The 27,968-nt window shown below is 40.6% G+C and overlaps 1 protein-coding gene across 1 annotated transcript; it reads right to left on the bottom strand.

Annotated features, from left to right (window-relative positions):
• Positions 1 to 261: 261 nt before the first annotated feature.
• On the bottom strand, positions 262 to 18,862 carry LOC118413569 (gamma-aminobutyric acid receptor subunit beta-3-like). Its single transcript, XM_035817095.1, has 11 exons — positions 18,677 to 18,862; positions 17,746 to 18,145; positions 14,639 to 14,715; positions 13,763 to 13,830; positions 6,511 to 6,731; positions 5,481 to 5,563; positions 5,237 to 5,374; positions 4,887 to 5,039; positions 4,037 to 4,257; positions 3,452 to 3,664; positions 262 to 1,847 (listed from the first exon to the last, which is right to left on the bottom strand). Exons 2-11 carry the CDS (start codon positions 17,817 to 17,819, stop codon positions 1,716 to 1,718), a joined length of 1,380 nt encoding a protein of 459 aa, XP_035672988.1. The 5' UTR covers positions 17,820 to 18,145; positions 18,677 to 18,862; the 3' UTR covers positions 262 to 1,715.
• Positions 18,863 to 27,968: the final 9,106 nt, after the last annotated feature.

Below are 27,968 nucleotides of genomic sequence, written 5' to 3'. Positions count from 1 at the left end.
ACGACCTGTCAACTATAGCATACAGATTCGCTTACAACTTCTCCAGTTACCAGCTAACACGAAAAATAAACAGTTAACATAGTTCTTTGTTGTTATCAGCGATTTTACTAGGCGGCGCTACATCTACATTGTGCATGTTGTGTGCCATTATCTTCGCCAAGAAGGTTATACTTTGGGTAGCGTTTGTGTAACGTTATGTGTATGTGTGTGTGTTTGTTTGTGTGCAGAAGATCAAGACAACTCAAGAACGCCTGGATGGATTGTATTGATATTTGGTATGTGGGTAGGTCTTGATGAGACCTGGTTACAATTAGATTTTGGGTTCCTTGTGATTATTTAGAATTCTATATGTTCCATTCAGATCGTGCTGATGCTACTGTCATCTGTAGATTTCATCAGACAAACATTAAGTCTTCGGCACAGCATATGGGTTTTACATAACGTTGTTCAAAGTTGCCCAAACTATCTGATTGAACCGACAGATATAACGCTAATTGGGTCCCTTTGGTACATACAGATAATCCGGATTTACGTTTATCCAAAGATCATATCATTATGTCATATTATACAAGTTTGCTCAGTGCAAGGCAATGAGACCAGTTGAGATACTGAGCTAGTCAACACTAAATGGTATGAAAAATCGAATCATATGTTAATCTATGACAGCGGATGTTCATGTCGATGACACTATCAACCAACAAATATCAGATTAATCACAATCAGACCGGATGAGTTCCTGATGTTTAAAGTAATCCAAAGTTTCATTGATTTAGTTAGAGTGAACGTCGTGGATGTGCATAGTGAAGTACGTTGTTCTTCTCTTTTCTTTGCAGTGCATCACACAACACAGCAAGTTTACATGATTTGGACTCATTTCCATGACCGGCTGACACAACATGTCTGCTATGCGAGGCTTGTGTACAGTTCACTAGTACCCACTGACTATGCCAATAGTCTATATCTTATCTACATAGATTAATTCACTTCAAGCCTACCCACTCCACAATATACAACTATTAGAAATATAGTCCTTATATACACATTCAATGCTTGACAATTGGGAATGCTTTGAATTCTACAGCCCTTCATGCAGAACTCCTGTTACGTCCCACGTCCATCCGAGTAAATTATTCTACATGTCAAACTCTACATGCGGCTATTATGTAGCTACTACAATAACAATGAAATAACACAGACGTTAACGTTTTTACAATGGAATAATACATTTGTATACCCATTATTACACATTATCCTCATTTGAATCTTAATTACAACCCGGTATATGCGAATTTAGTATTTTACACTGGACTCTGGAATAGCCACACTTTCCCCGCTACAACACTTGTTTGCAAAGTGTTGTTTACACAATGTCAAATCCAAATTGTACCTTTATTGTGTCAGTGAGCATATTTTCTATGTTCTATTTTGAACACTTGCTAACCACGAGTAGCCTGGGTACCTTTCGGATAGTAATTCGCTCCTATGTTCGCTTCTGCTATCAAACACGGAGAAGCGACATATATAGTGTGTAATGAATGTCACAGCTAGAAGCGACTGTATATAGTATATAATGAACGCCGGAGCGAACTACTTTCCGGATGGTACCAGGCTAAACCACGAGAGATAGAAGGTTAAATAAGATAGTTAAGAACGCCAGCTTTCCACTTCGCTGCTCCCATGCGTATTGGAAGAAATTACTAGGTTGCATTGTGAGTTTAAGTGAGCCATCCATGCCAGGGCTCGGTGTAGTGCAGGAAGTAACTCAGGTTGAAGAGGAGGAAACACAAAGGGAACCCCCAGCGGGAGTAACGGTCGATGGATGTCACGTCTGCTCTCACCATTTGGACCTGGAGAGAAAATATACAACAGTAAACGATAGGCGATAGTGTTCAGAATATCATGAGAGATTGAATACCAGAACAGCTAAATGGAATGCTTTGGAACCTACAATTGATGTTGTCGATTGAGATTTGGTTGGCAGTAGCACCTTAACACCAAATAGATATGCTTAGATGACCGATGCAAATGATAGTCATAGTACAATGCTAAACCTGATAATGATAATCATACATGCATCAATGGCAAACAGAAATCAATATTTACCAAAATAAAGAAAAGTTCATTGATATGAAAATCTGAAGTGAAACAATTAGCAACAACAAAAAACGTTGTAATCACAAGACTGCACTTTGCGACAGATTGAAGGGCAATATCTTTTTCCTTCCTGTGACAAGACAGAATGTTTAGAATGATAATCTATATGCGTCACGGTATAGAGAAGCTGAACCCTTAGTGATGAAGTTTAGATTAGTTGGTGTTGCCTCAAAGAATATTGATTTAAAGTCAAAGAAGCTCTGACAGTAGCCTAAGGTGTTTTACCATGTCGAAAGATAAAAGGATCATCTCCACAAGCATTACAGGAAGTATTCTCTAAGAACACTTTGTCAGGCAGGGTCTGCTAGGGAAGGTTATCAGCGAGGTTACTTTAGCTTGGAGTAATTGAGAATATAGTCGCGCTCTCCAGTGAAAGTGTCCCGTACAATATCTACGTTTTTGGAATGAGCAAGAACTATTGGCTGATTCTATTCATTTGATGTACATCGCATATTTACAACACTCAGCAATGAGAATACACATTTTTAGCAGTTAATTTTTAGGAAGCACAGTCGTTTCCATGTCCAAAGAGTTACTACGACAAACAGAAAGGCACCATGCAATATTTTCCCCATGCTGTAGAATTGATAAGAGTGGACTAACGAATAATTTCTTCTGCAGGTTTAGCAATGCATGCAGTATGAAAATTTCAAATTGCATGTATCTCAAACAACCCGTGGGTGAATGCTGGCCACCCCTTAATAACCCCTCAAGGGACACGTAATTGGCGTCCTTTGAGACCTCCAAACTGCCGTCCGTACATATCCTGTCTCATTTCTACCTCAGTCCCACAGGCAGCAAAGCTCACACAGCTGGCGGCAGCCATTAGCTACAACTTCTGTTCATCCACCCTAACGTCAGCAACGTTGTGAGACAGCTAGACGTTTGGTGTGAGGCCATGAGGGCAAGTAAACTTAGTCATTAGTACAGTGTACAACTCAAATTGCCTGTGGCTAACTGTGAGTCCTGCCAGTACTGTTCGTTATAAGAACTCCCCATCTCAGTCTGGAATCATCTGCCAGACAACCTTGTACTGCGCCAAGTGCAGTCCTCCATAATTCATGAAGATGTTGATTTAATAATCAACTTTTATTTCATCTGCACAATGGAATGGCAGTAGACTTCGTCAAGATGCTATTGAGCAAACGAAAGGCACTCCTTTCATGCTCATCGAATGTCAATGTAAGACTTGGCGATTTTACTTTAATTTTACATTGCCATGGATGTTAGGCAACATACTCTCTATCCTTCACACTGTCCTGATCAAACTGTGCTGTCTGATATAACCGGCCAGTACCTGAGATACGCTTCTGACAAGATGTCGAACCCCATTGGCGAAGGTCACTCCGATCTTCTTGGACGTAGTTCTGCGCAGTTTCTGCCCGTCCGAGCGCGCAGCCTGCCCCACGGTCCCATCGTCCGCCATGTCGATGTCCAAAATCGTGTGACTTTTGTCGCAGTTGTTGTCCTTCTCGTCCACGCAGTGAAGGCCAGTCACGTTTGCTTTCATCTGGAACAATCGGTACGTTGTATTTTGTATAAAAGTTCAGCATTGTTTTCCAAATTTGTATTGACTTTTTCTCTGGTATCTAAGTATCATATACCAATCATATGACATATAAACCATTACATAGAAGGGATCGCCCCCCAAGATGCTTTCATCTGGCACATTTGGTACGTTGTATTTTGTTAACTATAATAGCTCTAAATTGTTTTCCAAATTTGTATTGGCTGATTAAATATAAATATTTCAGAATGCTGTAATCACGTACCACGTTATCCTGTTTTATGGCATATAAACCATCCCACAGAATGGATCGTTCGTGCTCATGGAGGCCTAGATCTTCAAACATTCCTAAACTTTCAGGCCCCAAGAAATTACCTTATTTCTACACTTCTTCTCAGCTGCCAACTTGCGTTTTGCCTCCTTCATTTTCTTAACGGAAGACCGGAAGTTGACGGCTGCGTACTCCACCAGCGCGGCGAAGGTGAACAGGAAACACGTGATCAAGTAGACGTCGATGGCCTTGATGTAAGAGATTTTAGGCATGGTGGCTCGGGCACCGCCGATCAGCGTCGTCATGGTCAGCACAGTGGTGATGCCTGTGGCAACCAGTAAATAATTGTCAAATGATAAAACTACACCGTTGTTGCTTGCGCCCTCATTGCTTGTTTCTTGTCAGAGGTCATTATCTTTCACAGTTTTTTTAACTACTAGTAGTTAAACTATAAATTCCAACACAAAAATTGGACTTACCCAAATTTTCGACTGAACAGCACCAGTATTTGTCAAGGAATGAACAATCCACTTCTGCCGTGACGTCACGTTATGCAGATAGAACACTTGACTCAGTGAGCAGTGGATCATAAGTTGCAGGAAGTCTATGGCGCCCACCATCTCTGTTCAAGAATGGCTGTAAAGCTCCGATGTAGATGGCTTCTTTAATCTCAAATATAAAATCACCGTATCATTCAGTTTCACTGGAAATCTTGGAGATAGAACCAGATTTTTTCGCTAGAGGGCACGGCAGCAGTGGGTTGTTCATTCCTTGACAAAGACTGCTGCTGTTCAGTCGAGAATTTGGGTGAGTCCAATTTTTGTGCTGGAATTTACAGTTTAACTAGTTCAAGAATGGCTTCTACCAACACAGATGAACATTCAAGTTAAGCTTTCACTGTTGTAAACAAAGAGAGAAAAACCTTATTCCACGGTATGTAAACCTGTCACTGACCAAGAGCTACTCTTGCCGGAACAGCCTCGGCGTTGATCCAGAAGCCGACCCAGGACAGCACCACCAGCAGGATGGACGGGATGTATGTCTGGAAGATGAAGTAGAACGCCTGGCGGTGCAGCAGGAAGCAAAACTTCACATTGGAATAATCACCTGTAGGGTTGAAATAGATCAGGAAAACAAAACATACATAAGCGATGGAGGAAATTTTAATGTTTTAAGTTCATTATAATGTGTTAAATGTTTAAAAGACAAAAAGGAGTCAACTATCAGTCAGCTTGTTGCCAATCATTACAACAGATGATACAGTTTTATTTCTTCTTTATTCAACCCATCTAAAGAAAACGTACCTGATTCGTAAGTAGCCATGCCGTTGATGACGTTATAGGCACCGATTTTGAACTGCTGAAGTTGTAAACTCTCTACACCATAGATGGAGTCATTACCAGCCTTCCAACGGAACCGAATATCTTCTGTCTTATAGCCATCTGAGGAAAAGAGATTTAAAGTAGGTCCATCGTTTGATTTAATAATCAAAATAATGGAATTTAGGAAAGTTGCTAAACGTCAAAGAGTAACAGGATTGGTACATACAGCTCTCAAACCCCAATGTGCAGTTTTGAGAATCCATCGGATACTTCTCCAGGTCCATGTTGCATTCGGCCTTTGCTGTAATCCTGTTGGCACGTAACATATAAAATAGTACGATTAATGATTAAGACTCTTGGGATCCCAGGATGATTGGGAAAATGTCATGAATAGTTAGTAGTTCCCTTAGGGATAGTGCGTGGGTTCAACTGGTACGTTTTCAATAAACGTTATTACATGATATCAGATTTTATCGCAGGATTATCATATTGGGCGGAAAATAGGCCATATAACTTTCATTAATGCCCATAAATGCATGTAATGATCAAACTGTACGGGCCAATGTAACGTAAAATATGATTGGATTATCGTAAAAGACATGACCTTCTACAATACAGATGATTTCATCTGAGACAAATAGTGGTCCGAATCGTCAGGTTTTTGCTCTTGATTCGGGGCACACTGCAGAATCATTTGTTATTTCATCACGTAGTACTTAGTGAATCTCCAGCGAAGTTTTTATTTGCAGTTCGAATGACTTTCAAAACATGTACGCGTACCTTCAAGTTTATGGATCTCAGCAGGTACTAGGTATCTACAAACTTGAGGCAGATCGAGTTCCACGCGGACCCTGTAGACAAACTCATCTATCATTTACTGTCTCATGCTGTACAGATTTGTCACCACAGTCTCCCATGTGCCGTGAGGTCCACATATAACACAATAGCTATCATCACAAATTGGTGCTGAGTTGGCAATATGACAGCAAATTAGTGGTGAGTTGGTACTAAAAATGTACACTACTTGCTTTACTTGCTTTCTTAGTTGCTGAAGAGTAGTGTACGGCACGTAGCAGGGACAATGGGAAATACTTATTATATCCTTTGTTCTGCCCTTTATCTTATTTGTGGTGATCTTCTTAATTGTTTTGTTATCATATGTAATAACTCTCAATCATTTATCCTCGATCACTTCTACAGCTGTTTTTTTCAATCTGGCTAGAGTTAATCAGGATGACGTAGAAGAAAACATTTGCCTCATTCCGTAGAGTATCCCTCCGTCCGGAAACAGCCTGATGAGCTTGTTGTCCACGGTAACCTTGTGCAGGAAGGACTCCTTCGCGTTCGGGATGAAGGTGTCGGGAACCCAGAGCTTCTCGGCCAGCCTGCCGTCCAGACTCAGGCTGTGGTTGGAACCCGCGAAGGCCAGGCGCTCGTCCCTCCAGTACTGACGTAGGAACACGGTGATGGTGTAGTCCTGAAACGAAACAGCATCATTATATCCCCTCAAATTCGTCAGAACTTGACAACGCAATTACTTAAGAAGAATTGGACACCACAATTTCAAACCTAAAGAACAACAGTTCAAGCCCTCATTCCTTGACAAAGACTGGTACTGTTCAGTCGAAAATTTGTGTGAGTCCAATTTTTGTGTTTGAAATTTACAGTTTAACTAGTTTAATGACAAATAAAGTGGCAATAACTGGATTCTGGACACTTCCAATGATTTGTCTTCTGTTCAGAGACGCTGATACATTTTGCATGATAATCCGATTATGAAGTAAAGGATTTATACACAAATCCAATTTAGGAAACGATGAGGAGTGGTTTACATATCTGTGTGTCTGTTGTGACCATTAACTGAACGTTGTCTGAAAGTCCTCTAGACCTGTCGCATGCATATGTTCCGCATTGAAAATGCCCATTAAAGAGGACAGAACGTTAACAGTTATTTAGTATCTGCCCGTGGCCTTTGAAGGGACAGATGTTTGTGAAGTAAACTCTACTACACGCACCATACACCACGTTCTATCCGCATTTTTGAAAAGTTCCGGTCTGGTGTGAACTTTCCATCTGAAGAAGTAGAATTCTAGAGAAAATTTACTATTAAGTAATTTGCCTTATTATGCTCAGCAACTTCAGAAAAGATAGCATCTCTTAAAACTCAAAACACCCTGCACGAGTTCACTTAATCAGACGTATCTTCTTATCTCTTTTGACGGGGACGAAAGGCACCAGGAGCTGGTCATCCATCACCATTATGACGCATGTCATGATTGCCTATCTACCAGTAGACTGAAATTACCATGTCTTTCCTGATGGCTACATTTTTATTGAAAGGCAACCCACTTAGAACAATCTAATTTGATGAGCTTTTAATCCACTTGCTAGAGCAACTCACGATCATGTACAATGCCGCCGAACGTCGAGACACTCCATTAGTTTCTACCAACCTCATAGATTGGTAAGTGAACGCCTTTGGTCGTCTAGTTCCTACGGCATATTTTGCCGTCTATTTGCTAATTTCAACTATTTTTACCAACCTGTGGAGACTACCATAACATTATATTTTAAGCTCTGCACTCATGCCAGATAGTGTAAACTCTAAAGTAAAAGGCATTGCTGTGATTGATAGTCTGTCAGTATGACCAATACGTAAATACATTAATGTTCCATGGATTGCTTGAGATCGTCGGAATGGAGAATTACTCGCAATTGAGGAGAAATTACTGTTCTTAAAAAGTTTCACCAATAGTTTTCAATACAAGGTCATGTTTTGCCAAAAGCTATCAACGAAATCCCTATGACAGATTGCTGGTATTCCTGGAATGAACGAATGGACAATTTTCTCACAATTTCAACTTCTAATGCAATAACAGACATAAAATCACTTTGATTGCATGCAATAAATGTTATTGGATACGAGGTGACGGAGGTCAAGGTAGATTTCAGTTAAAAGGTACCAAATTGCCTTGAAAGCGCATTCAAGCCATAACTCTTCATCTAATCCTTTTGATAAAGGACTCTTGATGAAATATCACGGAAAGTAAGTTTCCCTGCAGCAGATGATACTGAAATATGGTTTCTATTGTTCATCGCCGTTTTCTGTCTATTGATGACTAAATGATAGACCACATACCCCAAAAGAGGTATATACGGTATGCCTTTGTAAATCAAGTGTGATTGTCATAAACTTGATATTGCATCATCCATCCAGATTTCTTTTGCCTTTGAGAAGCTCCATATCTTTATTGATGGTGACAGGAGATATTCTGATGAACAAGATCCCGGCGAACATTCCTCCTACCAGGATCAATGGACTCCATCTTACACGTTTCATGGTCTACGAGTGGAAGTTTATTTTCGTAAGCATCTAAGCACAAGGGACACATTAACTTTCCATGGAGAGCACTGGGTGTTGGGTGAATAAATCCTCAGTAAGGTATCTATGACGTATGGTGAGTAGGGTTATTTTTGGTTGGGGTTTTACATATGCTGAAATACTGGTAAATCACGTGAAATCTCTAACATTGGAAACGGCCTTCAACATTTAATAACTTGCAAGAAAGTTCATTCTTAGTTTTGAACTATTAGTAAGTAATATCCATCTCCATATAATTCAGCTAAACATGAAAACATTGCTGTATATCGCTGTAGGTACCATATCATGTAACTAGAACTAACTCCGTCAGCATTTTTTAAAGACTTTTAATCCATTCGGCGTGGTCGAACAGTCAATACCATGTAAGTGGCTTTATGGGCTGTGTGACGGCATCAACAGAGCCCCATTTCCTCTTTTTGTTATCTCCTTTTCCCATGCTTCTCCTTACAGTTAGTAATGATTGATAACGTGGAGATCTGAGGAAATGCGACATCACTTCAAATTACCGACCTTCAACTTTGAAGTCGCCCCATGTTACGGCTGACAACATGAGTATTAAACTCTATAGCCAGGTGACGTACATGACCGCCCAGACCTGTCTCTTGTACAATACTGATTTTTCGTTCCAAAAACCATAGTGGCAAGTGTTAAAAACTTTCAATGCGCTCGGCCGCTGCTGATTTTACATTCTAGTATTGTCTTGCCTTATCTTGTCTAGTACGGGCTCCGGTGAGCTATACGTTCTCATTCAACTCTGATGAACAAGATATGCTAGAAGAAATTGATGATATATACATACATATATATGATTAGCCCTCCAACAGAATTTTGCTTTATACCCTACCCTCAGTACAACCTCTTCTGTTATCCAGAAATCTACTCCTCGCAGGATCCAGAGGTAATGCTCTCTTCCTTTATTTCCATTTATAAAAGAAATTTTATCGGACTCGCTGATGGGTGCAGTTGCAGCAGCGTATTTTGCGATGTAGTTCAAGAGCCTTCACGGTCTGCCTTGAAACCTTAAGATGTGTCTACGGAAGTCAATCACCAAGGAGCCAGCCCTGCACGCAAGCCTTAACACTTAAAGTGTTCTTACCATACATTGAGCGGGGACGTACTTTTGAAGTGTTGATGTACTAGATCTATTCAACTTGTCTGTGAAGGAAGGAATTTGCTTTTATGTTTTCCATAGCATTTCAATAGCTTAAAGTGTTCTTACCATACATTGAGCGGGGACGTACTTTTGAAGTGTTGATGGACTCGATCTATTCAACTTGTCTGTGAAGGAAGGAATTTGCTTTTATGTTTTCCATAGCATTTCAATAGCTTCCACTCTGCCGTCTTAGTACATCCATAAACACATTATGGTTGCATTAGGCAGGTCGAAACACTCTTGTAGCCCAAACTACTTGTTTGAATCGTGCTACTTGCGACTTCAAAGAGCGTACGCGACACCGTGGGTACCTGTCGGCACTCTCACTAATTGCCGTGAGTGAGACGCTGAGTGTCCATGGAAGACGGTCCGTATAAAACTCGGCATAAATCATCTGAAATTGTTACCTTTGGGGATCTCCTGCCATGCAATATTAACCCATTGGGACAAATAACGCAGCTTAACGTGCTTCATCTAGAAGCAGCTGCTCGAAGGTCTTCAAGGCAATATCAATGCCGTATGAGACTTATTTATGGAAACCTTCACTTGAAATGTATCCAATTTCTACAAACTCAGTACAGGATATTATAGACAGAATGGAATGCTTAGCACAAGAAAGATATAAGTGCAGAGATCATACGACTTGGCAGGTGATAGGCGTTTAATTAATCTATCGGTGTTGAAGTTATGTTAGAGGATGGGTATTACTGTGTAACAGCGAATTATCTATTAAGGTGACGAATAAAGGGTTTCGTTTCTTAAGTGTTTCTTCCTTGTCGGTACCTTATATTTGCGATAGAAGCGACAGGAAACGGTAAATAATGTGTTCATCACACATGCAGCATCTACGTGACATTGAGACTCCTACATCTTATTCAGTTAATGGAAAAGTTTGGTAGAGAGTTAATGACCTGGAAATGATAAGGGGCGCTTGTACTTTAAGTTGAAATTTCAATGCTAGTCACGGAAGTATGACAAGTCTTCATTCTAAATTATACAAAAGAGCGAGATGAAATCTGAAACACAAACACATACAAACGAAATTACGAGACTTACAGACAGAAACTTGATACATCTAGGAATTACATGTGATATACTGATTATATCAGAAAACATACGACATTTAATCATTACAGCTACATTATCCACACAGAACACGATCAGTTTGTAACCAGTGCTATTACTACATAATTACAGGGCAAAACTACATTTTCATCTGGGTGGATGATGATAACTGCTGTAGGATTTCATTGGTGCATTAAAAAAAGGAAGTGAGCTGAGGACAGCGACAGTGATTGTTGCTCCTGTGACATCTCAAAAAGGGCACCTTGAGGAATGCAGATAGACATTTGAAGATTCAGGAAAAAATTAGAGTTGCCTTTGATGGATTGCTGTGCCACTCTATCACCATAAATATAAGTCTCTGAAACCCGTGATAGAGAAGGAGAAGTGACAGACTAAAGAGTAGCTGTCACCGCGGTCTTCGTAGAATTAAAATGTGAGTGGCTAACAATAACAGGTCATACTGTATGTGAAAGTACTCGTAGCTTCGTACGCTTTTATCTGGTCTCTACTTTCCCATCTTGTAGGCTACTTTGGAGAGAGGAGAACCTCCTACTTATAGACCTTCTGTTTCATAATGCTTTTACCGCCACCACTGGTCCTCAATCAATGGACAAGAAGTGGAAAATGTCCGAATGTAAGCTCATCTGTGTTGGTAAAATCCATAGTTGTAAAGTTTAAGCTTTTGTTCAAACACAAAGAGAAAGGAACTAACCATATGGTGAGTTCCTTTCTTTTTGTGTTGGAACAAAGCTCAGACTTTACAACTAAAGTGAAAAACGTATCAGTCTCGCATTTGCTGGGGGTATTGCTGCAGGCTGAAATAAAGATGGGCAACTAACGTATCACAAAATGCTTTCAAATGCGAATATCCGTCTCTTCCTGTTAAGACTAAAATCTAAGGACTTATCATAAGACAGGTTTGTATTTCATTCGTCAGACCATTGGTTGAATTCAGGATGGAACCCGGGTCGGTTTTAAATCACTGAAAGAGAGGACCTATGTTCGTTAGTATGGGAACTCCACGGTGGAAATACAAGGAACTCCCAGACGATTTAAATGTAGAACAATAATCCCCCAATTAAGCCTCATCAATTTTGCTCACGAAACTTCAAACAAGTTCGTCCGTCCGAGTTCGTTGACCTAATATCTCCGTGAAAAAAATAGTTAGTCCCGTCTTAATGGCATTTGCTTGAAATGCATCAACAGGTCCTGAGTCCTGACCACAAATTCGAAGAAACACAAACTGGCACACCCTTATTGGTGAATGGCATGGCCCACGGCTAGAACCCCAATACCTGAGCTCATGTCAATCAGTCAATGTAACTTGTTACCCAGCCCTTGCTAAGCCTGATCGGCAACACACCCCATAAGCAACTGATGAGAAGCAACACACAAGTCCATCTACTAACCAAGCAGATGTTGGGGGTAAGATTACCATCAAACTGCTACTGTAGGTCCAGTGTATGACACTTCAACGATACACTACAATCTATGCATCACAAAAAAAATCAAGATCACAGCATGTCCATTGCCAAAGATACCAAAACAAGAAGTCCAACTGCAAACACCAGGACGCCCAAAATTGAATATCACCTTCTGGTCAACAACATAAATGTACCAAAATGCCATTGGAATCGCACGCAAGGTTCTGGAGATATATTCCCGGAAATGTAACACACTCTCTGTAAAACATTACCTCCATGTCGTGGGAACAGACCAATTCTAATCAAGTACCGTTTTGATCAAATCGTCTCCCTGCAAGTCCAGCTGTCCAGCATTTTAAAGCGCATTTATTGATGCTTTTACAATGTATGTCCAAGGAGTCATTTGTATTTTTCTATGTAATGTATATGCTTTATAAGATATTGTATAGTGTATGTAATTCACATTTTACATGTAGCTGCGATGTACCACGTGCTGATAAACCATTCATCCATCGACCACCTTCATCCGCTAACTATATGTCGCCCGATTCTAATAATACTGGGAATGATAAAAACAAAATCGATTCTGAAATAGAATGAATGGAAACGGAATCGTCAAAAGAACACCTTTGTGTATACGTAGCAGTAAAATCAGTGACCTTCTGTAACTTCACATATTGGATGCCGTTGTCGAACAGTATATCCCGGAAGGTGCCCTGATGGGACCGATGAAAGTACCGCTGCAATCTGCTATCCACCAACGCGTGTCAGCAGAAATAAAGAAGTCCACATCTTCTGACGAATCAGACGACTAAACATATTGTTAGCCTCATCTATTCCTCAAAAGTCGAATAGGCTGTTGCACTGGGGCTTTAAGCGTCAGGGTCGGGCAAGCTGACAGCGACGAATATCAAGTTATGTGTTCACACGCAAGGTAGATCACGGATCAGCAAACCCAAATAAGTTTCCTACTTTTTTACAGGTCGTTCAAATACGACTTCTGAAAGACCGATTTCCTAGTATTGATTGTAACTCGTATAAGCAGAAGTGGTACATTGGTAATTTGCCATGGCAATGTGATGGCGTTAAATTTATTGGCGTCAAATTTAGGCATTTATCTCCAGCGAAGCAATCTCGGGATACAAGATCTTACGAGTCTTATCTATATTCAAATCACATACTGAAACTGCCTATGTCTATCGCCACCGGGAAGACAAAACTTCTTCGGCATACTAGTAATAATGGTCCGCTTTTTTTACAACCAATGCATTACTCCAATTTCCGTTCTATGATATGATTTCAAGATTATTGTTTCTGTTGATGTCTTGTAGCTGATCAGTGCTTTGTTTTGTGTTCATTCATGGCATGGGAAAGGGGACAAAAAGGGGTTGCCGTGCAACATAACTATTGGACTACATAACGTGATAACATATAACATGTCTTGAAACGAAATATTTTGTACGAAATAAAGTATAAATGCTTACCATGTTGACCTCCGATATCTGATCGATACTGGAAATAGTCATGCTCATATCCACCTGCACCGGGGGACCTGCAAATCAAGGCAGCACAAATCAATAACAATTTCACAGACATCACAGATTCGTCATGCGTATGGTTATTGTCCGATATAGCTTTGATGGTTTCTGACGCGGAAACATAATGGCATTGCGATGTCCCTTTAATGTGATTAATGATGATAAGAAAGTATCGTATGGATCTAATGATTGCAGTGAAGATTATAAAGCAGACGGAAGTAAGTTTAGTTCTATCACGATCATGGCTATGGTTTATGCAACAGGAATACTAGTAGTTTAAACCTGTCTTGTGATGTTCAGCTGCCAACTGCCATGTTAATGATCAAGTCTTTGAACACTGTGAGTACCTTTGATCAGAATGAGAAGCATACATGTGATTGCAGTGAAGATTGCAAAGCGGGCGGAAGTAAGTTTTGCTATATCATGATCATGGCTATGGTTAATGATCAAGTCTTTGAACACTGTGAATGGCTTTGATCAGTGTAAGGATGAGAAGCATATATCTTTGTGAAGAGTATTCTTTCTGGCCTGGGCGCCCCCAAAAGGCATATGAATACCTACAATTACCAGTACCTTGCGCGCGTGGCAACTTTATAACTTAGCAGCTAGTAATATCTTCTATGGTCAGTGTACAATGCTATGAAACAAAATTGCAATACATCGCGAAGCCTCTTGCATGAAATTAGAAGAAATGAATGGGACGGGAAAGAATCTATCGTAATCATCGGCAATCGAACCTGTACCATGTTTAAGAACTTGCCAAGTAAAACTAAGTAGGTCAATCGAAACTACCAATAGCAACAACTTGCCAAAACTACTTACCACCGAAGGAAGGTCTCAGGAACCTGTCGTACCCTCGGCTAACGAGAAGGCTCTCCAGGGTCGGAGCTCCTTGAGAACTACACAGAGAGGGAAGGATCTTTTTAGAAGAGCTTTTGAAGACGGTAACTTTACGTTGTTTGTTGATACACTGTTGTAAGATGCAGCGTGGACCTGATCCTGCTGGCTTCTATAACTGCTCGAGGGATGTATGAATATCAAACAAAGATTGGCGATTAACTTGATTTTAATGCAGTATTTAATTTTTCATTGATTTCGTATGTTTCGTGTATGGGCTAATAAAAATCCATGGAAAACTTTGAGGGTAAACTAAATAGAAAAGGCCAGCTTGCATTCCACAAGCAAGATTGGAAATGCAGGACGTGCGTTGGTTCAAATTGCCTTTAGATACAATACTGCAAATGTATTCGGAACACGTATGGCTATATCTCAAACACTAAAAGCAATGCTCTGCCATTCGGGATAGTTTTCGTGCATGATGACAAATTGTACAGTTGGTGGCGCTGTTGCTACTTTGGTTCAAAGCGTTGAGTACGGAATGCGTCTTGAAAGGCAATTTCATGTTTCATGTAGAGATTTTATTAGTTGCCCATTACATGTCTTCTGAAGCTTTCTTTTAAGACAATAAGCAGCATTAGTATCTCTCTCACCGCCCGTGGATTTGTAGATAACATGAAACACAAGGTGTTATGGGATTTCTACACAGACAGATCAACATCACGAGGCCCCGTACAGTGCAATGTCGCTGTAACCATAAGTCAATGCTGTCGACTTTCCAAACTAGTCGCACTCCGAAATAAGAACATTCATGAGGTTTACCATCTCACAGGTAGTAAATTACATCCACAGACACTTTCCACTAGCTTCAAACTACATATACACATACATCTGTCTAGATTCTTAGGCTTTAGCCTGTCATGCTAGATATGGCGGCTGTCAGTCGGTCTTTTTTTTTATTAAGGTTTGTATATGGCATAGATTCCCTACGTTCATGATTTATATTTGCAAGTCTCAGCAAATAGAACACACGACATGGTCACGACTGATAAGAAGACCTTACGATGTTGAAAAGACTCTTCTGTAAGTGACACGTTTTCATCCCTCGTTACCATTGAATATTATTACAGATGTACGAACCACAGCTCCGCCAGTATCTCCCATCACAGACGACATTCCCGCGAAATGGAAAACCACAGGGAGATTTGGGAAAGGTACTTCAGCTTTATGAGAACTGATGAAAGCATCAGCTGCTTTCAACATCATCCTGCAGATTTCACGCAGGATTTCACCAGTTTTAAGTTTGTGAGGGGCTTCGTGATGCAAATAATGTTGTTATGGTTGAAAGTGTGTGATGCATTATTTTATTGTTGTCTCATATAATGATAAGGGTGAACAACCTGCGTCGGAAAGTTGATTATTTAGTTGAGCACTTTTGACTTGTGACGTTATCACCCGAGATAACAATAATTACAAAGCTTGTAAGACACATGCTTCGGTGATCAAATAGGCCATTGTGTACTGTGTACTTAGAGCCCCCCCCCCCCCCCCCCTCCTTACGGAACCATGAAATGAGATATAGTGATGCTCACCTGAGGGAAATGTGCAGATATGTGCTGCAATTGTCATAAATAAGGACTAGCGAGACTGCATACGAGTAACCCGTCCAATGTAATGTGTTCGAGCAGTATTTATTTGAGCCTTTAAGATAGAGTGCACATGTCTTTTTTTCAATTGTCGTGAGTTGTTCCCTTAAGCGGAAAATAAAGAAGGTTTTATCATTTTACAAAATTGAAGCCCAGCCTGAAGACGTAAATAACCATGAAACTTTCGACTTTCTCGTCAAATGCTCTCCGAGTATCACTGGTCGGTGAGCTGATATAGTACATGGAGTTTGTTAATGACACATTCTTCATTGAAATAGAAACTATGAAATCTAGCTTATGTTATTGATCCATCGAGTGTTAGAAATTGTAATGTCGATAAAACATAAAGTAGGCAAACATTCTCCGTAGAGGTGTTTCATATTTGATGGAGAATATGGCGGAGATCTAGACACACACTTCTGCTGGGAGTTGAGGTATGTGGGTTGAATGTTAAATACACGCCTTTGTTAGAGGTGGGTGTAAGATGTATTGACTGTGTACAGAATATGGACAACTGTGTTCCGGTGAATGAGGAGTGGGAATGGACAGAAAATTTGGACATACCCAAAGGGCCCCTTAGTTCTGTGAACACGTAGATAAAGCAACCGGGAGTTATTAAAGTAGAAATACAAGTTGAATACTGGCCAAGTTGAATACTGGCAGACAGCTTCTACAGAATGATGGAAGATGCTGGAACCTATGGAAAAAATATACTTTACAAACATCTGTTCAGGTCAACTACATTAGGAACGACTTCCTTTCATACGTTGAAATAGTTTTTTTTACTGGTCTTTGTATATTTTATTGCTGGGACCACGACAGGAATATATTCATAGTACTAATGCTTAATTCTCCATGCGCCATTCAAACTATCGTCAGAGGGTCAAGCTATGGCTTTCGTGGGCTAGCCGCACGCGCAGTTTCCCTTGGAGTTTTGAATGGCCGGTTTCTGGAACAGCTGGAGTATGTGAATCAGCTGTAGAATCTCAGAATGCCCTGAAGTAATCATCCTCTCAGTATCTTTATATAGCCGGTATAACCGCCCTTTTCAGTTTATCTTTGTCTTTCTTTGTACATGGATCCCATACTGTTGCAGCATATTCAAGGTTAGGTCTTACCAGACGTGTATGCAAGTGATTTTACCCTTGCTGGGCATGCGTTTGATCACTCCCAATGTCTGTTTATCCTTGGTTGTTATTTCATGAGTGTTATCAATACATTAATCAAATAGCAAATGGATATGATTAGTTAATGTAATTTATCGAGAAGAGTGTGGCCATTCTAAGGGAGAAGATACGGAGGACGTCATAGCGGTACCTCCGCTTTAAGGACGGTCTCAACTGCCTGGCACTTTGTGGTTAGATATTCCTTATCCCGTGAAAATGAATCTTAATCACCACGTAGATGGCGAGGAAAAAACTCACAACATTGATAAATGAAACCTACCATGTTTGAAGGACTCCAAACAGTAGAATCAAGCCTGCACTTTCGCGCCATCGGACGCTCGACTTCCAAGGCATCCTTGTTCTGTCCTTCTTCGTTCAACTCGAGATGGTTTGAATGGCGGCTTGGTTACGTTCTGTCGCCAATATCTTTACTTGACTTTCCGTTCCAGTCCTCTGAGTCCGATGTTGAGTTAGGACATGTTGTGTATAGTCTAGTCCATCTTAGCTGGCTCCTTTTTTCTGACGATTTCAAAGATGAGTTCAGCAGCGCTTATGGAATAGAAAGATAACGCCAAGACGAATCTCCGGCTATTCAGTCAGACATAGCCTATGTGTCGTTTATGTTGTAGTAAAAATGCAGTATTCACGTCTGAAGCAGGGGTCCTCGAGAAATCTCCCGTCTGTAGAAGAAAGATATGGACACATTTAATGAATCTGACAACGTTGACCATATTACACAGCGCTAATTGATAATTGACTCAAAATTAAATTCTGTGGAAGCGTTTTATGAATGACTCATCTAAACGTTTGCTTTGAAACATCAATGCAACGCTATGTTATTTCAAAATGCGTGGGATAACGTACAGACACTGTCGCTTGTGTAAGGAGTGTTTGAATTGTCAGTGGGGGCGTGCAACAATAAAAACATGAGCTGAGGTATGAAATTGCTGGAAGGCATGCACAATACTCACAATTCTCTGTGCGCTTTACGATCTAAACGCGTGATATCCAAAGAAGAATCGCTATGTCCTGAGCCACATAGGCTTCTATAAAACCTTTGAAAGTAGAAACAAGGAAAAGCGCACTACAATGTGTGCTCTCTGTCCGCTAAAATCATGCCATGCATTATGATATTTCATAAGAACTGCGTCTTGCTAGCTTGCCAATCACCATGCTGAAATAAACTCACAGAGGTTGAGATAAAACATTACCTCCTCCCGCTGATGTTAGGTATCACTGTCGACACATGTTCCGTATCAAAGGCCCGTGCGGACCCGGTGAGATTCCTTCCACTTTGTCCACATCCCAGATGAAATGTCACGAGCGCGTTTGTAACAGGTGCTGCCGCCGCTTGAAGAAGGGGAAGATCCTACCGGAGTGAGCTGGCTACTCGTCAGGTGGAACTTGGGACCCATTGGTCCAAACCAAAATCGGGGGGGGGGGGGGTGTTGTCCCGCTCCAAATAACAGTGACGTCTTCATCGCTCACCGGCAACGTGGAGCGCTAAATTATGTACGAAATGTAGTAACGCCAAATCAATGAAATATGACCTAGCGCTTTATTAACAAAATGAAAAAGTACAGACATCTGGGTCTTTTACGCACACTTCAGTTCCCGTATTGATTCGAATGGTCAAGGATGGTTTCTTCTATGCAAACTTGAGACAAGAGGAGCAGGAAAGACAAAAGAAACAGTAGCTATTTAAAGATACGTCAGTCAGGCGGCACATGTCTTGGTGCCATAATTCCTGCATTCATCACATGTGAACCTAATAGGCTATGCGACGACAAAACAATAAATTTGCCATGGAACAGTCGCATTGGGAAACATTCACTACATTCGCCACGCACTGATGTATCTATTTCTTTACCATGTATGGTGGAAATAATAGATCTTCTTAAACCTTGTTCCTCCCAAATTGTTTTGTGGGGCAAATTTTCCCCAGGCATTACAATTACTAACAGCGATGCGGACGTTTGTCATATGTTCTGTGGAATGTTTTGGAACATAAGTATCTATCCTAAACATCTAATCTGTTTCCACTTAACGTCAGAACTAAAAGCCTCCCTGAAATAACACAAATGATATTTGTGGTAAGATGTGCGTGGAATACAAAAATAGCCATTCAAAACGTTAGAGAATCCGTTGCTTCACCCATCGAACAAACGCGATTTCGTTTATGGGGTTATACTACTGCGCGCCACTATTACAGCAAGAATTAAGACTGCCAACTTACACTGTTTATCTTCGGGTGTGATAACTTCAAACGGCAGTTGAAATAACTTTACTGCAAGTGTTTTATTGCGTTTCGTATTGATTTTTGTAAACACGTCGCTGCTTGAGGAGTCAGTGTGCATTGACCTGTGGTCGGCAGATAGGCACATGGTTTACAGGATGCAATCACGGAGAGACGAACGTTACTTCACATCGCTCTGAAAGAAACAGATGCTCGTTATGATACTCCACGAGCCCACCACCTTCACACTCATAACGTCGTGTGGATTTTCTCTGAAAATCCCCTCCAGCATGATCTCTCAACTCGTCTTATTTTGATCTATAGTGCAGCTTTGAGTTCACTACAGACAACGCTACAAACATGACAGTCTGATTTATGACGGTGAACCACTAACATTATTGCATTGCACAAGGACTGATATAGGCACAGACATCACTTCTTTTTATTATCTATTGGAAATTTAACTTTTCTTACTTAACGGAAGAATTTCAATCAAAGTATATTTCAGGGATTTATGAATACTAGTATAACTTTTACTTGCTGTGGCTTTGACCACTTTGTGGCTTAATTCCAAAGGAAGTAGTGCTTTCGTAAAGCTTACATATAAAATTACACGTATACCCGTATCTTTAATATTGTGCTTAAGGTTTATGTTGTGTAAAATAGCTTCCTTGAGCAATTCACTTCAAGTGATTGCTGGTGTAGAATGACTATGATCCGGAAACTGAAAGATATCCACATCAACATGTTGCAATAAGGAGACATTAATACACTTAAAAATCCTTGAAACGTTTTATACTGAAGTAAGCGCTACTCCTAAGACTTGCTGGGAAGACTCCAACTACACGTCGCTCCGGCAAACTGTAGTTACGTTTGCACCTACCAATGCCAATGGGGATGCTTTTCAAAGTCAACAAGACGTTTCAGGTCAGAGTTAGCGAGCCATGGAAGTTTGAACAAGTTTGAACAGACAACGTCAAACATGTATTTTCATCACAAAACATTGTCCCGAACATAGTTCACCTTGGTCCAGCTGTTTCAAGCCGTACGCGCTCTGCAGTGTTCGTACTTAGCTGACGCACGTGGTCCTCGGTGGAGCAATTTTACAAAATCCCATATGGTTACTTGCAACACAAATTGTTTCCTGTAATGACTTGTCCGCGGTGAGGACAGCCTATTACTATCAAGACCAGCGACAGACTCAGCACTAACAGTAGTCACCTCATTTATGAGTGACATTCATCAGACAATAATCCACAGGGTATTGAAAAGGCAGTTGCGCGCATACATACTAGAATGGACCCCATTACGTTCTAAAGGTCACTCTCTACTTGTTTACGCATGGCCTAAAATGCACGCTTCCTGCCACTCGGTCCCAATCAGTCTCACTACAGTAGCAGTGTGTTATTTTAGCTCAAAAGTCAGACCCCACAATGCCCACATACAACTGTGACGGGAGATACATACTACGAGGGGCGTTCAATAAGTAATAACTCTAACCCACTTCCAGTTGTCTGATCTAAATGAAATTTTGCATGTGTAATGATTCATATCTCTATAGTTTATGTTGCAAAAAACAGCTCTGAACTAATTGTGGTTTCTGATTTACTGGTGTTTGAACTGAGTTAAGTGTGAAATGGACCAGGTGTGAAATGGAGCCAGTTGAGTGTCGCGCAGTGATCCGGTTTTTGTATTTGAAAGGACGCACACCAAAGGAGACTTTTGATGAAATGAAAGAAACTTATGGTGATGATGCCCCATCATATGACCTTGTAAAACGCTGGCATCCTGAATTCGAACATGGCCGGAAGTCTGTGGAAACAGCTCCCAGACCTGGTCGTTCCTCTTCTGCCATTGATGAGGCATCTGTTGGAGGACCAACCTGAGGTGTCCTACAAAAACGGTGTCCAGAGCTGCATCAAACGATGGGAGAAATGCATAACTCTGGGTGGTTCCTATGAAGAGAAAGACTTATAACTGTGCCAAGTTTCATTAATCTCGTGCTATGGGAAATGAGTCAGAGTTATTACTTACTGAACGCCCCTCGTAATTGATGTGTTAAACTTAGAGGCTGGTTTTTCATAGACGTCCACATGATACATGTGGGATATCGCAAAAAATATTGCGTAGCACAATTTTATCGTCCAATCTTCGGCTGCTCGTGGACAAAAAGGCATGTTAATGGTTTTAGCCCCAAATCACCAATGTTTCGAAAGCCATAGCGTTCGCTGTCATTTTGCAATGCAAGAAATATCTACATCGTTATACTGGCGAAACATTTAGATGTGAAAAAGTACGTAAGTATGAGATCTCCTTGCGCACAACAGGCAATTGTTTATTACACCCATGCAAGGGGGTCAAATCGGTTCACGACAAAGGCCGTATCAAAGAGAATAACTCGTTCTAGGGTGACCTGGGGTTCGACTGGATCGATAAAACGTGTCAATCGCAAAGTGAATATCATACATTATAATAAAAAGGTACCGAGTAGAGTATCTGAATTATTTGTTTTGCGGAAGCAATGTGGTTTCGATTCCACTCAAAGAGGCAACTATAAAGGTTTATCAACCTTCCTTTTTCAGGAGATATTAGAGTTTTAGAATCAGGATTCCATGCTCCCACGAAAAGTTTATTGTGGTGGGATGTTAAACAATTCAACAAAAGTCTGGTAGCCCTTTCTAAATCACCAGCAGTGCTGTGAACAGCGCGACATACGTGTTCACAGCACTGGTGAATGGACATCCCACAGGAACACGGACATGCTGAGTAATGTTGGGGTAAAATGTTGCTGTTGCTTAAGCTAGAAGGAAGCTTGGTGCAAACTTCAATGGAAGCGACTGTTAGTTTCATGAAGAGTAACAGAGTGTCTAGTATACTTTGGATAATACGGTAGTAAAACATCTCTAAGTACAGCCTTCGTATGATGTCCTGCTGGGCCCTTGCTCCCTAATCGGGGAATTGACCACGAAAGAGATAATGAATGAATGAAGACCTTTTATTGTACATTAATGAAAAATACAATAGAGACCAGCAGTAATGCCATGATGGATACTGGGGGAAGAAATGCGGCTTTAGGCACGTGGATTTGGTTTGATAGTGCAAGAGATAACTTTCGTCCGTCATCGGCTTTGTTAGCGCCTGACTTGTGAGTGGATTTTGATTATCAAACCGTGTTTTTTCTTCATGCTCGAGGCTCTTCCGCTGCCCCAGATCAATCAAACAGTACAAAATACGACACCTTCATCGCTCCGGCTCAATAATGAGGTCACCAAGGGGCTGACATAAATCCGCACGGGGAAACGTAGATTCAATCTCTGTAATACAGGACGGATTTCCTCCCTCAAGTAATGGAGATTAATCTGCCATTTTGTTCTACTAAAACCTATGTAGACTAAGTAGGTTCCATTCCAACCTACCGTTAATGATAACGAAGTGTGATGAAACCTTTTTATCATTTCTGACGGCCGATGATTAAAGAAGAGCAGTTTGTTGGCAGTATCAAAATGTTACGGTTGCTAATCTGGAAACGTACCAATCATCACATGCACTACGTAAGTACATAAAGATATATGGTTTGCGAAATCAATCGTGATGGCTGTCTAAAATGTCCAACCAGAAGAAACTGTAACTTTTTGAACGGCGTTATCTGTGATACACAGATCATGAATAAGCCATTTGGTTGATACGGCGTTTAATCTCCCACAGATAGGATGTTACTTAATGACCATAAGTGATGAAGAAATAGAGATTCAATTACGATATGAGGCGGAAAGCTATAATGTTTGAACAAATGATGAGGATCAGCTCATGGATGTGGTGTATAGATAATGATTGTTTGCTTAAACGTCCATAACATAAAACATTGAGTTTGAACGACTACTTCATCTAACATTCATTTTTCACGTTTGAAAAATATCTGTCATTTCACGGTTCCTAAAACGCAACATTTATATAGCAGTATATCACTATATAGCAGGGTACTAGCTAGAAGTCATTTGCCTCTTCGGCTATTTGTCAAAAATGTTACGTTGAGCGACTTAATCTGCTATAGGCCCGACTTGGTGTTTTTCATAAAATCTTGAGTATACCAAGAAATGGCGTCAAAGCACTGCCACTGTTCGAAGGTAATTTTAGTCATATTAACCCGACAGGTCAGTAAAATTTGGGATTGATCCAAAAACGATATCTTTTCCCGTCTTCTCCACCCTATTGCATTTAATTTTATTCGATATATATTTCCATTCCACATGGAAACCATAATATTTCCTTCGATAGAAGACAACTCCGCACCACAGAGCCTACCCAGTTTTGCAGTAATCGATTCTTTCATTGGAGATTGATCACATTCAAACCACCGACAATCGAGTCCGCTCTGCGAAGAAACAATATAATGTCCTCTCCGGGCCTTCATGGGAGAGTGAATGACATGAATCACGAAAAAGACATTTTCCCAAATTATCTCTTATGGTTATGGTTCCAGTTATGGTTTTATGGCCGAAGCACCGGCAAAACGGACGACACAATAAGTTGCCGAAATTGATTTGTTACGATCTCAATGGGGACGTAAATAAGTATTACTGTCAGGCTGGGACTGATAAGCAAAAATTCGATTATCGGCATGGAGAAATACATCATGTTATGATGACCGATGTGTCACGATCTGAGTTACCGGAGGGAAAAACAGCACTTGGATCTGGTGTTATGTGCCTAAGCTTCCACTTACATCACGCGGAGATGGTTTGCAGCTGGTGACTACGTGGAACACACGACGGAGAAAAATTCGGTACCCTGTAATGTAATGCAAACCTTGGCTTACGCTTTAATAGCAGGTTTTCTCCTATTTCAGAAGACTTCTGCCCTCAAAGCTCCATTGATAAATATCCAGGACAGTTACCTCACCACAAAAGCCGCGTTTGATGGCAGCTTTTCCCAAGGAGCTGCCCTGGGACATTTGGGATCCTGTATGGAACGATATTTGCCGAAGACTGTCTCTGTATATCAGCCCACACACAAGTTCAACAAATACAACAAGTCCTGAAAATTGTAGCAAATTGCAGAAAAGGGTTTTTTAACAGAACCCTAGAATCCAGTACCTATTTCGTAATTCTCTGGCAAGATCCTAAAATCAATAAAAATCTTTCCGTACAAAGGTGTCCAATGAACGGCAGACCTACACCTATAGCAGATCACAAACGTCAAACAGGAAATCATCAAATAGCAAGATAAGAATAGTCATCAGTCATTTCCATTGAATGCTCATTTTCACGACAAGTGTGCACTGACATAAGTGGTAACGAATAAAAAGACACGAACTGGCCATGCGACGACGTACTTTGAGATTCCGATGGCCCTACATATTCTCTATAATTTTCCTCGTGAGAGTTCTTACGGCGTCACTACCTGTCAACACGTTCTGTTATACCCCATTTCCACTAGGACGGCGCTCTCACCGCGCTCTCTCTGGGACCTAGAATTTGACGGATCGCTCAGCGAATTGTATAGAAAAGAAACAAATCTTTTTACACTTTGTGTGTTTTGTTGTCTCCTCAGTCACACCTTTACGTTTTGTATGATATACCCAGTGTGAAAGCGAAGGATACACATATCCTACTTATGTCGCAGTGAGAGCACATCGCGATCGCCGTCTAGTGGAAAGGGGGCCTAACTACGATACCAGCTCGGCTCCGATGAGGAACTTGTGCGAACTCCTTAGACAGCTTCAGGCAGCTGGAAGGAAGATAAAGCAGCTTGTTATCGAAGCATGAGGTAGTTGCGTAATCTCATAATCCTCTAACCACTGAATTTCTCTCGATAAGAGCTCTTTCTTCGTGTCATTCATAAAGCTAAGTCGGCATCACGTCGTGCAATCCTAAGTATACTGGCAATTAGTCAGACTGAAAGTATCTATACAACTTAAATTTAGCACTAATTGACACCAGGACGTCAACCAGTTATATAATGACAATAAAATGCATTACGTACTCCAACGCAACATTGGCTAAACTGCATTAGTTTAGATTCCAAGAAAATGATTTTGGAAAATCTATGCCAAGCTTTAGTTATTCTTTATACGTTTCTTCTCTTCTTAAAACGTGTGTCTCATAAAATGAGGATAGGATATTCACCAAAGTACAGCCTGGTGGTTTATATATAGACCGAGCCTGACAATTTTTACTTCATATTCAGATGAACTGCTGAATGGCTCAATGGCCCACTTTGTACAGATTCTTGTTTATGTCTTCCAAACTTTAAAATTGTACTGACCAACTGATCTTAAAAGTTGTCATTTCCTTGCTTTTAAGAATCCAACTCGTCATAGGGAAAATGAAGATGGTCATTGTAATCTTCTTTATTGTTATTTAAATCATCTTACGGTGTGATTCACAAAGACTTGCTTTTCTATAATGGGGCACAACCTATACCTACGTCAAGCGTTCGTTATTCTATATTAGGTTTCATTAGAGCTCATAAAGGGAGATTGAATGGGCCTGACATAGGCTCGCTGTAATCAGATTTTTGTTGCGGTCTTGGGTATGCAAGTCATAAGCAGGGGAGCGCCTGTTAGGATTACTTCGTACCTGCATGTCAATAGGTTTGTCCCTGATTGACCCAATTTCCTGTCTCAAAATGATAATCAACGCATACTGTCACACACCACAATCAGCCATTTGCAAATTAAAGCTGTACTGGCATAAGAAATCCATACTCGTACTAACGGTAGTTCCGTTTATCCATTGGGTAACCAATATGCGTTGCTTTTAAAAATAGGGTATTTGGGAATATCACGTTGGCGGACGTTAGTTTCAAATTGCTATATTTTCAGGATATTGCAGTTTAAAACTACCACCCTTCGACTTTTTGTGCCTACATACCCTGTTTTTAAAAAGCAACGGATATAGGTTACCCAACGGATAAAGGCGAACTAGCATTACACATATTAAATCGGGTTTGAATTGGCGGAAAAAACAGAGCATGTGATCAGTCTGAGAGTGAATTGTGACAGCTTTACAGGCCCTTTACAGTCTTCGCATCTTTCTAACAAGGCCCTGTGGGCATATCAAGTCTTAGGAACTAAACATAATGAACAGCAATCCTCGGGCAATGTCATTGGCCTGTAAATAGTATATTCTATGTCAAATAGCAATTTTACAAAATACATGTCCATTTTGTATTGTATATTTATATGTCTGTGGCCACGATGTCAGCTTCGCTGCCTAGTGCCCGCAGTGTGTTGTCCTGTTACAACTTGAATAAAGAAAGAAATAGCAATTACTCAAGCAGCTGGATATGATTTTGGAAACGATCAGACTTTTCAGATAACATCCATTAGCTTTTATCAGTGGTACTGAAGAGATCTTGTTGGAGAGCAGGCTTTATATCCTAACTATGAATTGATATGCAAAAGAGATTAAGAGAATTTTTAATGATCCTTATGGTGTGATTCACAAAGGCAATCTATGGGTTCTCGGCTCACAAATTCTCTTCAATTCTGCTCCCGAGTTATGACTTACTTTGGCAAGAATGTTGTGCTAGTGAGAGTGCTCTCTGAGGTGCTTGATGTGGTTATGTGGTGCTTGAGTCCCAAAGAGTAGCTAGAACATTCTAGCATCTTGCATATCTTTTAGCCTGCAAAATCTCATGCTACGAGGGGTGATCAATAAGTCCTCGGCCTCACCCAGAAATAATAAGCACAACTCAGATTACGAAGCACAACATCATAATATGAAACCTTTTATCAATATTCTTTGAATTTCAAACCATTGCAGTCATTATTTTCCAGGCATTCGTTTTTTGCTAATTAGAAGGTAAGTGGCGAGGAAAAAAAGGGCTATAGGGTGAATTGTGATCAGACATGTGTGGTTCGAGTTGCCCATGCCGTAAATCCTTTGTCATTAACAAGAAAACATTGTGAAAATGTTTGATAATGATTCTTTTACTATTTCAAGCAGAAAGAGTGGGTGTCTGACTTCCAGCAGCTCAAGTTGACCCGCACACACCAGGTCGCAGCTCAATTGTCAACGTTTTTGTCCTTCTCCCTTACCTAACGATACTGGGTGTCGCCTGCAAAGTAATGATCACACTAATTTCAATTTCGGTACACATTCATATAAGACTTTATACTTGACATCTATGCTTCGAAATCTGAGTTGTGTGTGCTTATTATTTCTGGGCGAGGCCGAGGACTTATTGATCACCCCTTGTATATTGAATGGGTCTGCCTGTAGACAGTTGATATCAAAGAGATGTCACATGTTGTTTTTCATATA

This window comes from Branchiostoma floridae, chromosome 4 (assembly GCF_000003815.2).
Source record: "Branchiostoma floridae strain S238N-H82 chromosome 4, Bfl_VNyyK, whole genome shotgun sequence".
Lineage (NCBI taxonomy): Eukaryota > Metazoa > Chordata > Leptocardii > Amphioxiformes > Branchiostomatidae > Branchiostoma > Branchiostoma floridae.
This window is presented reverse-complemented; position numbering and strand designations above follow the sequence as displayed.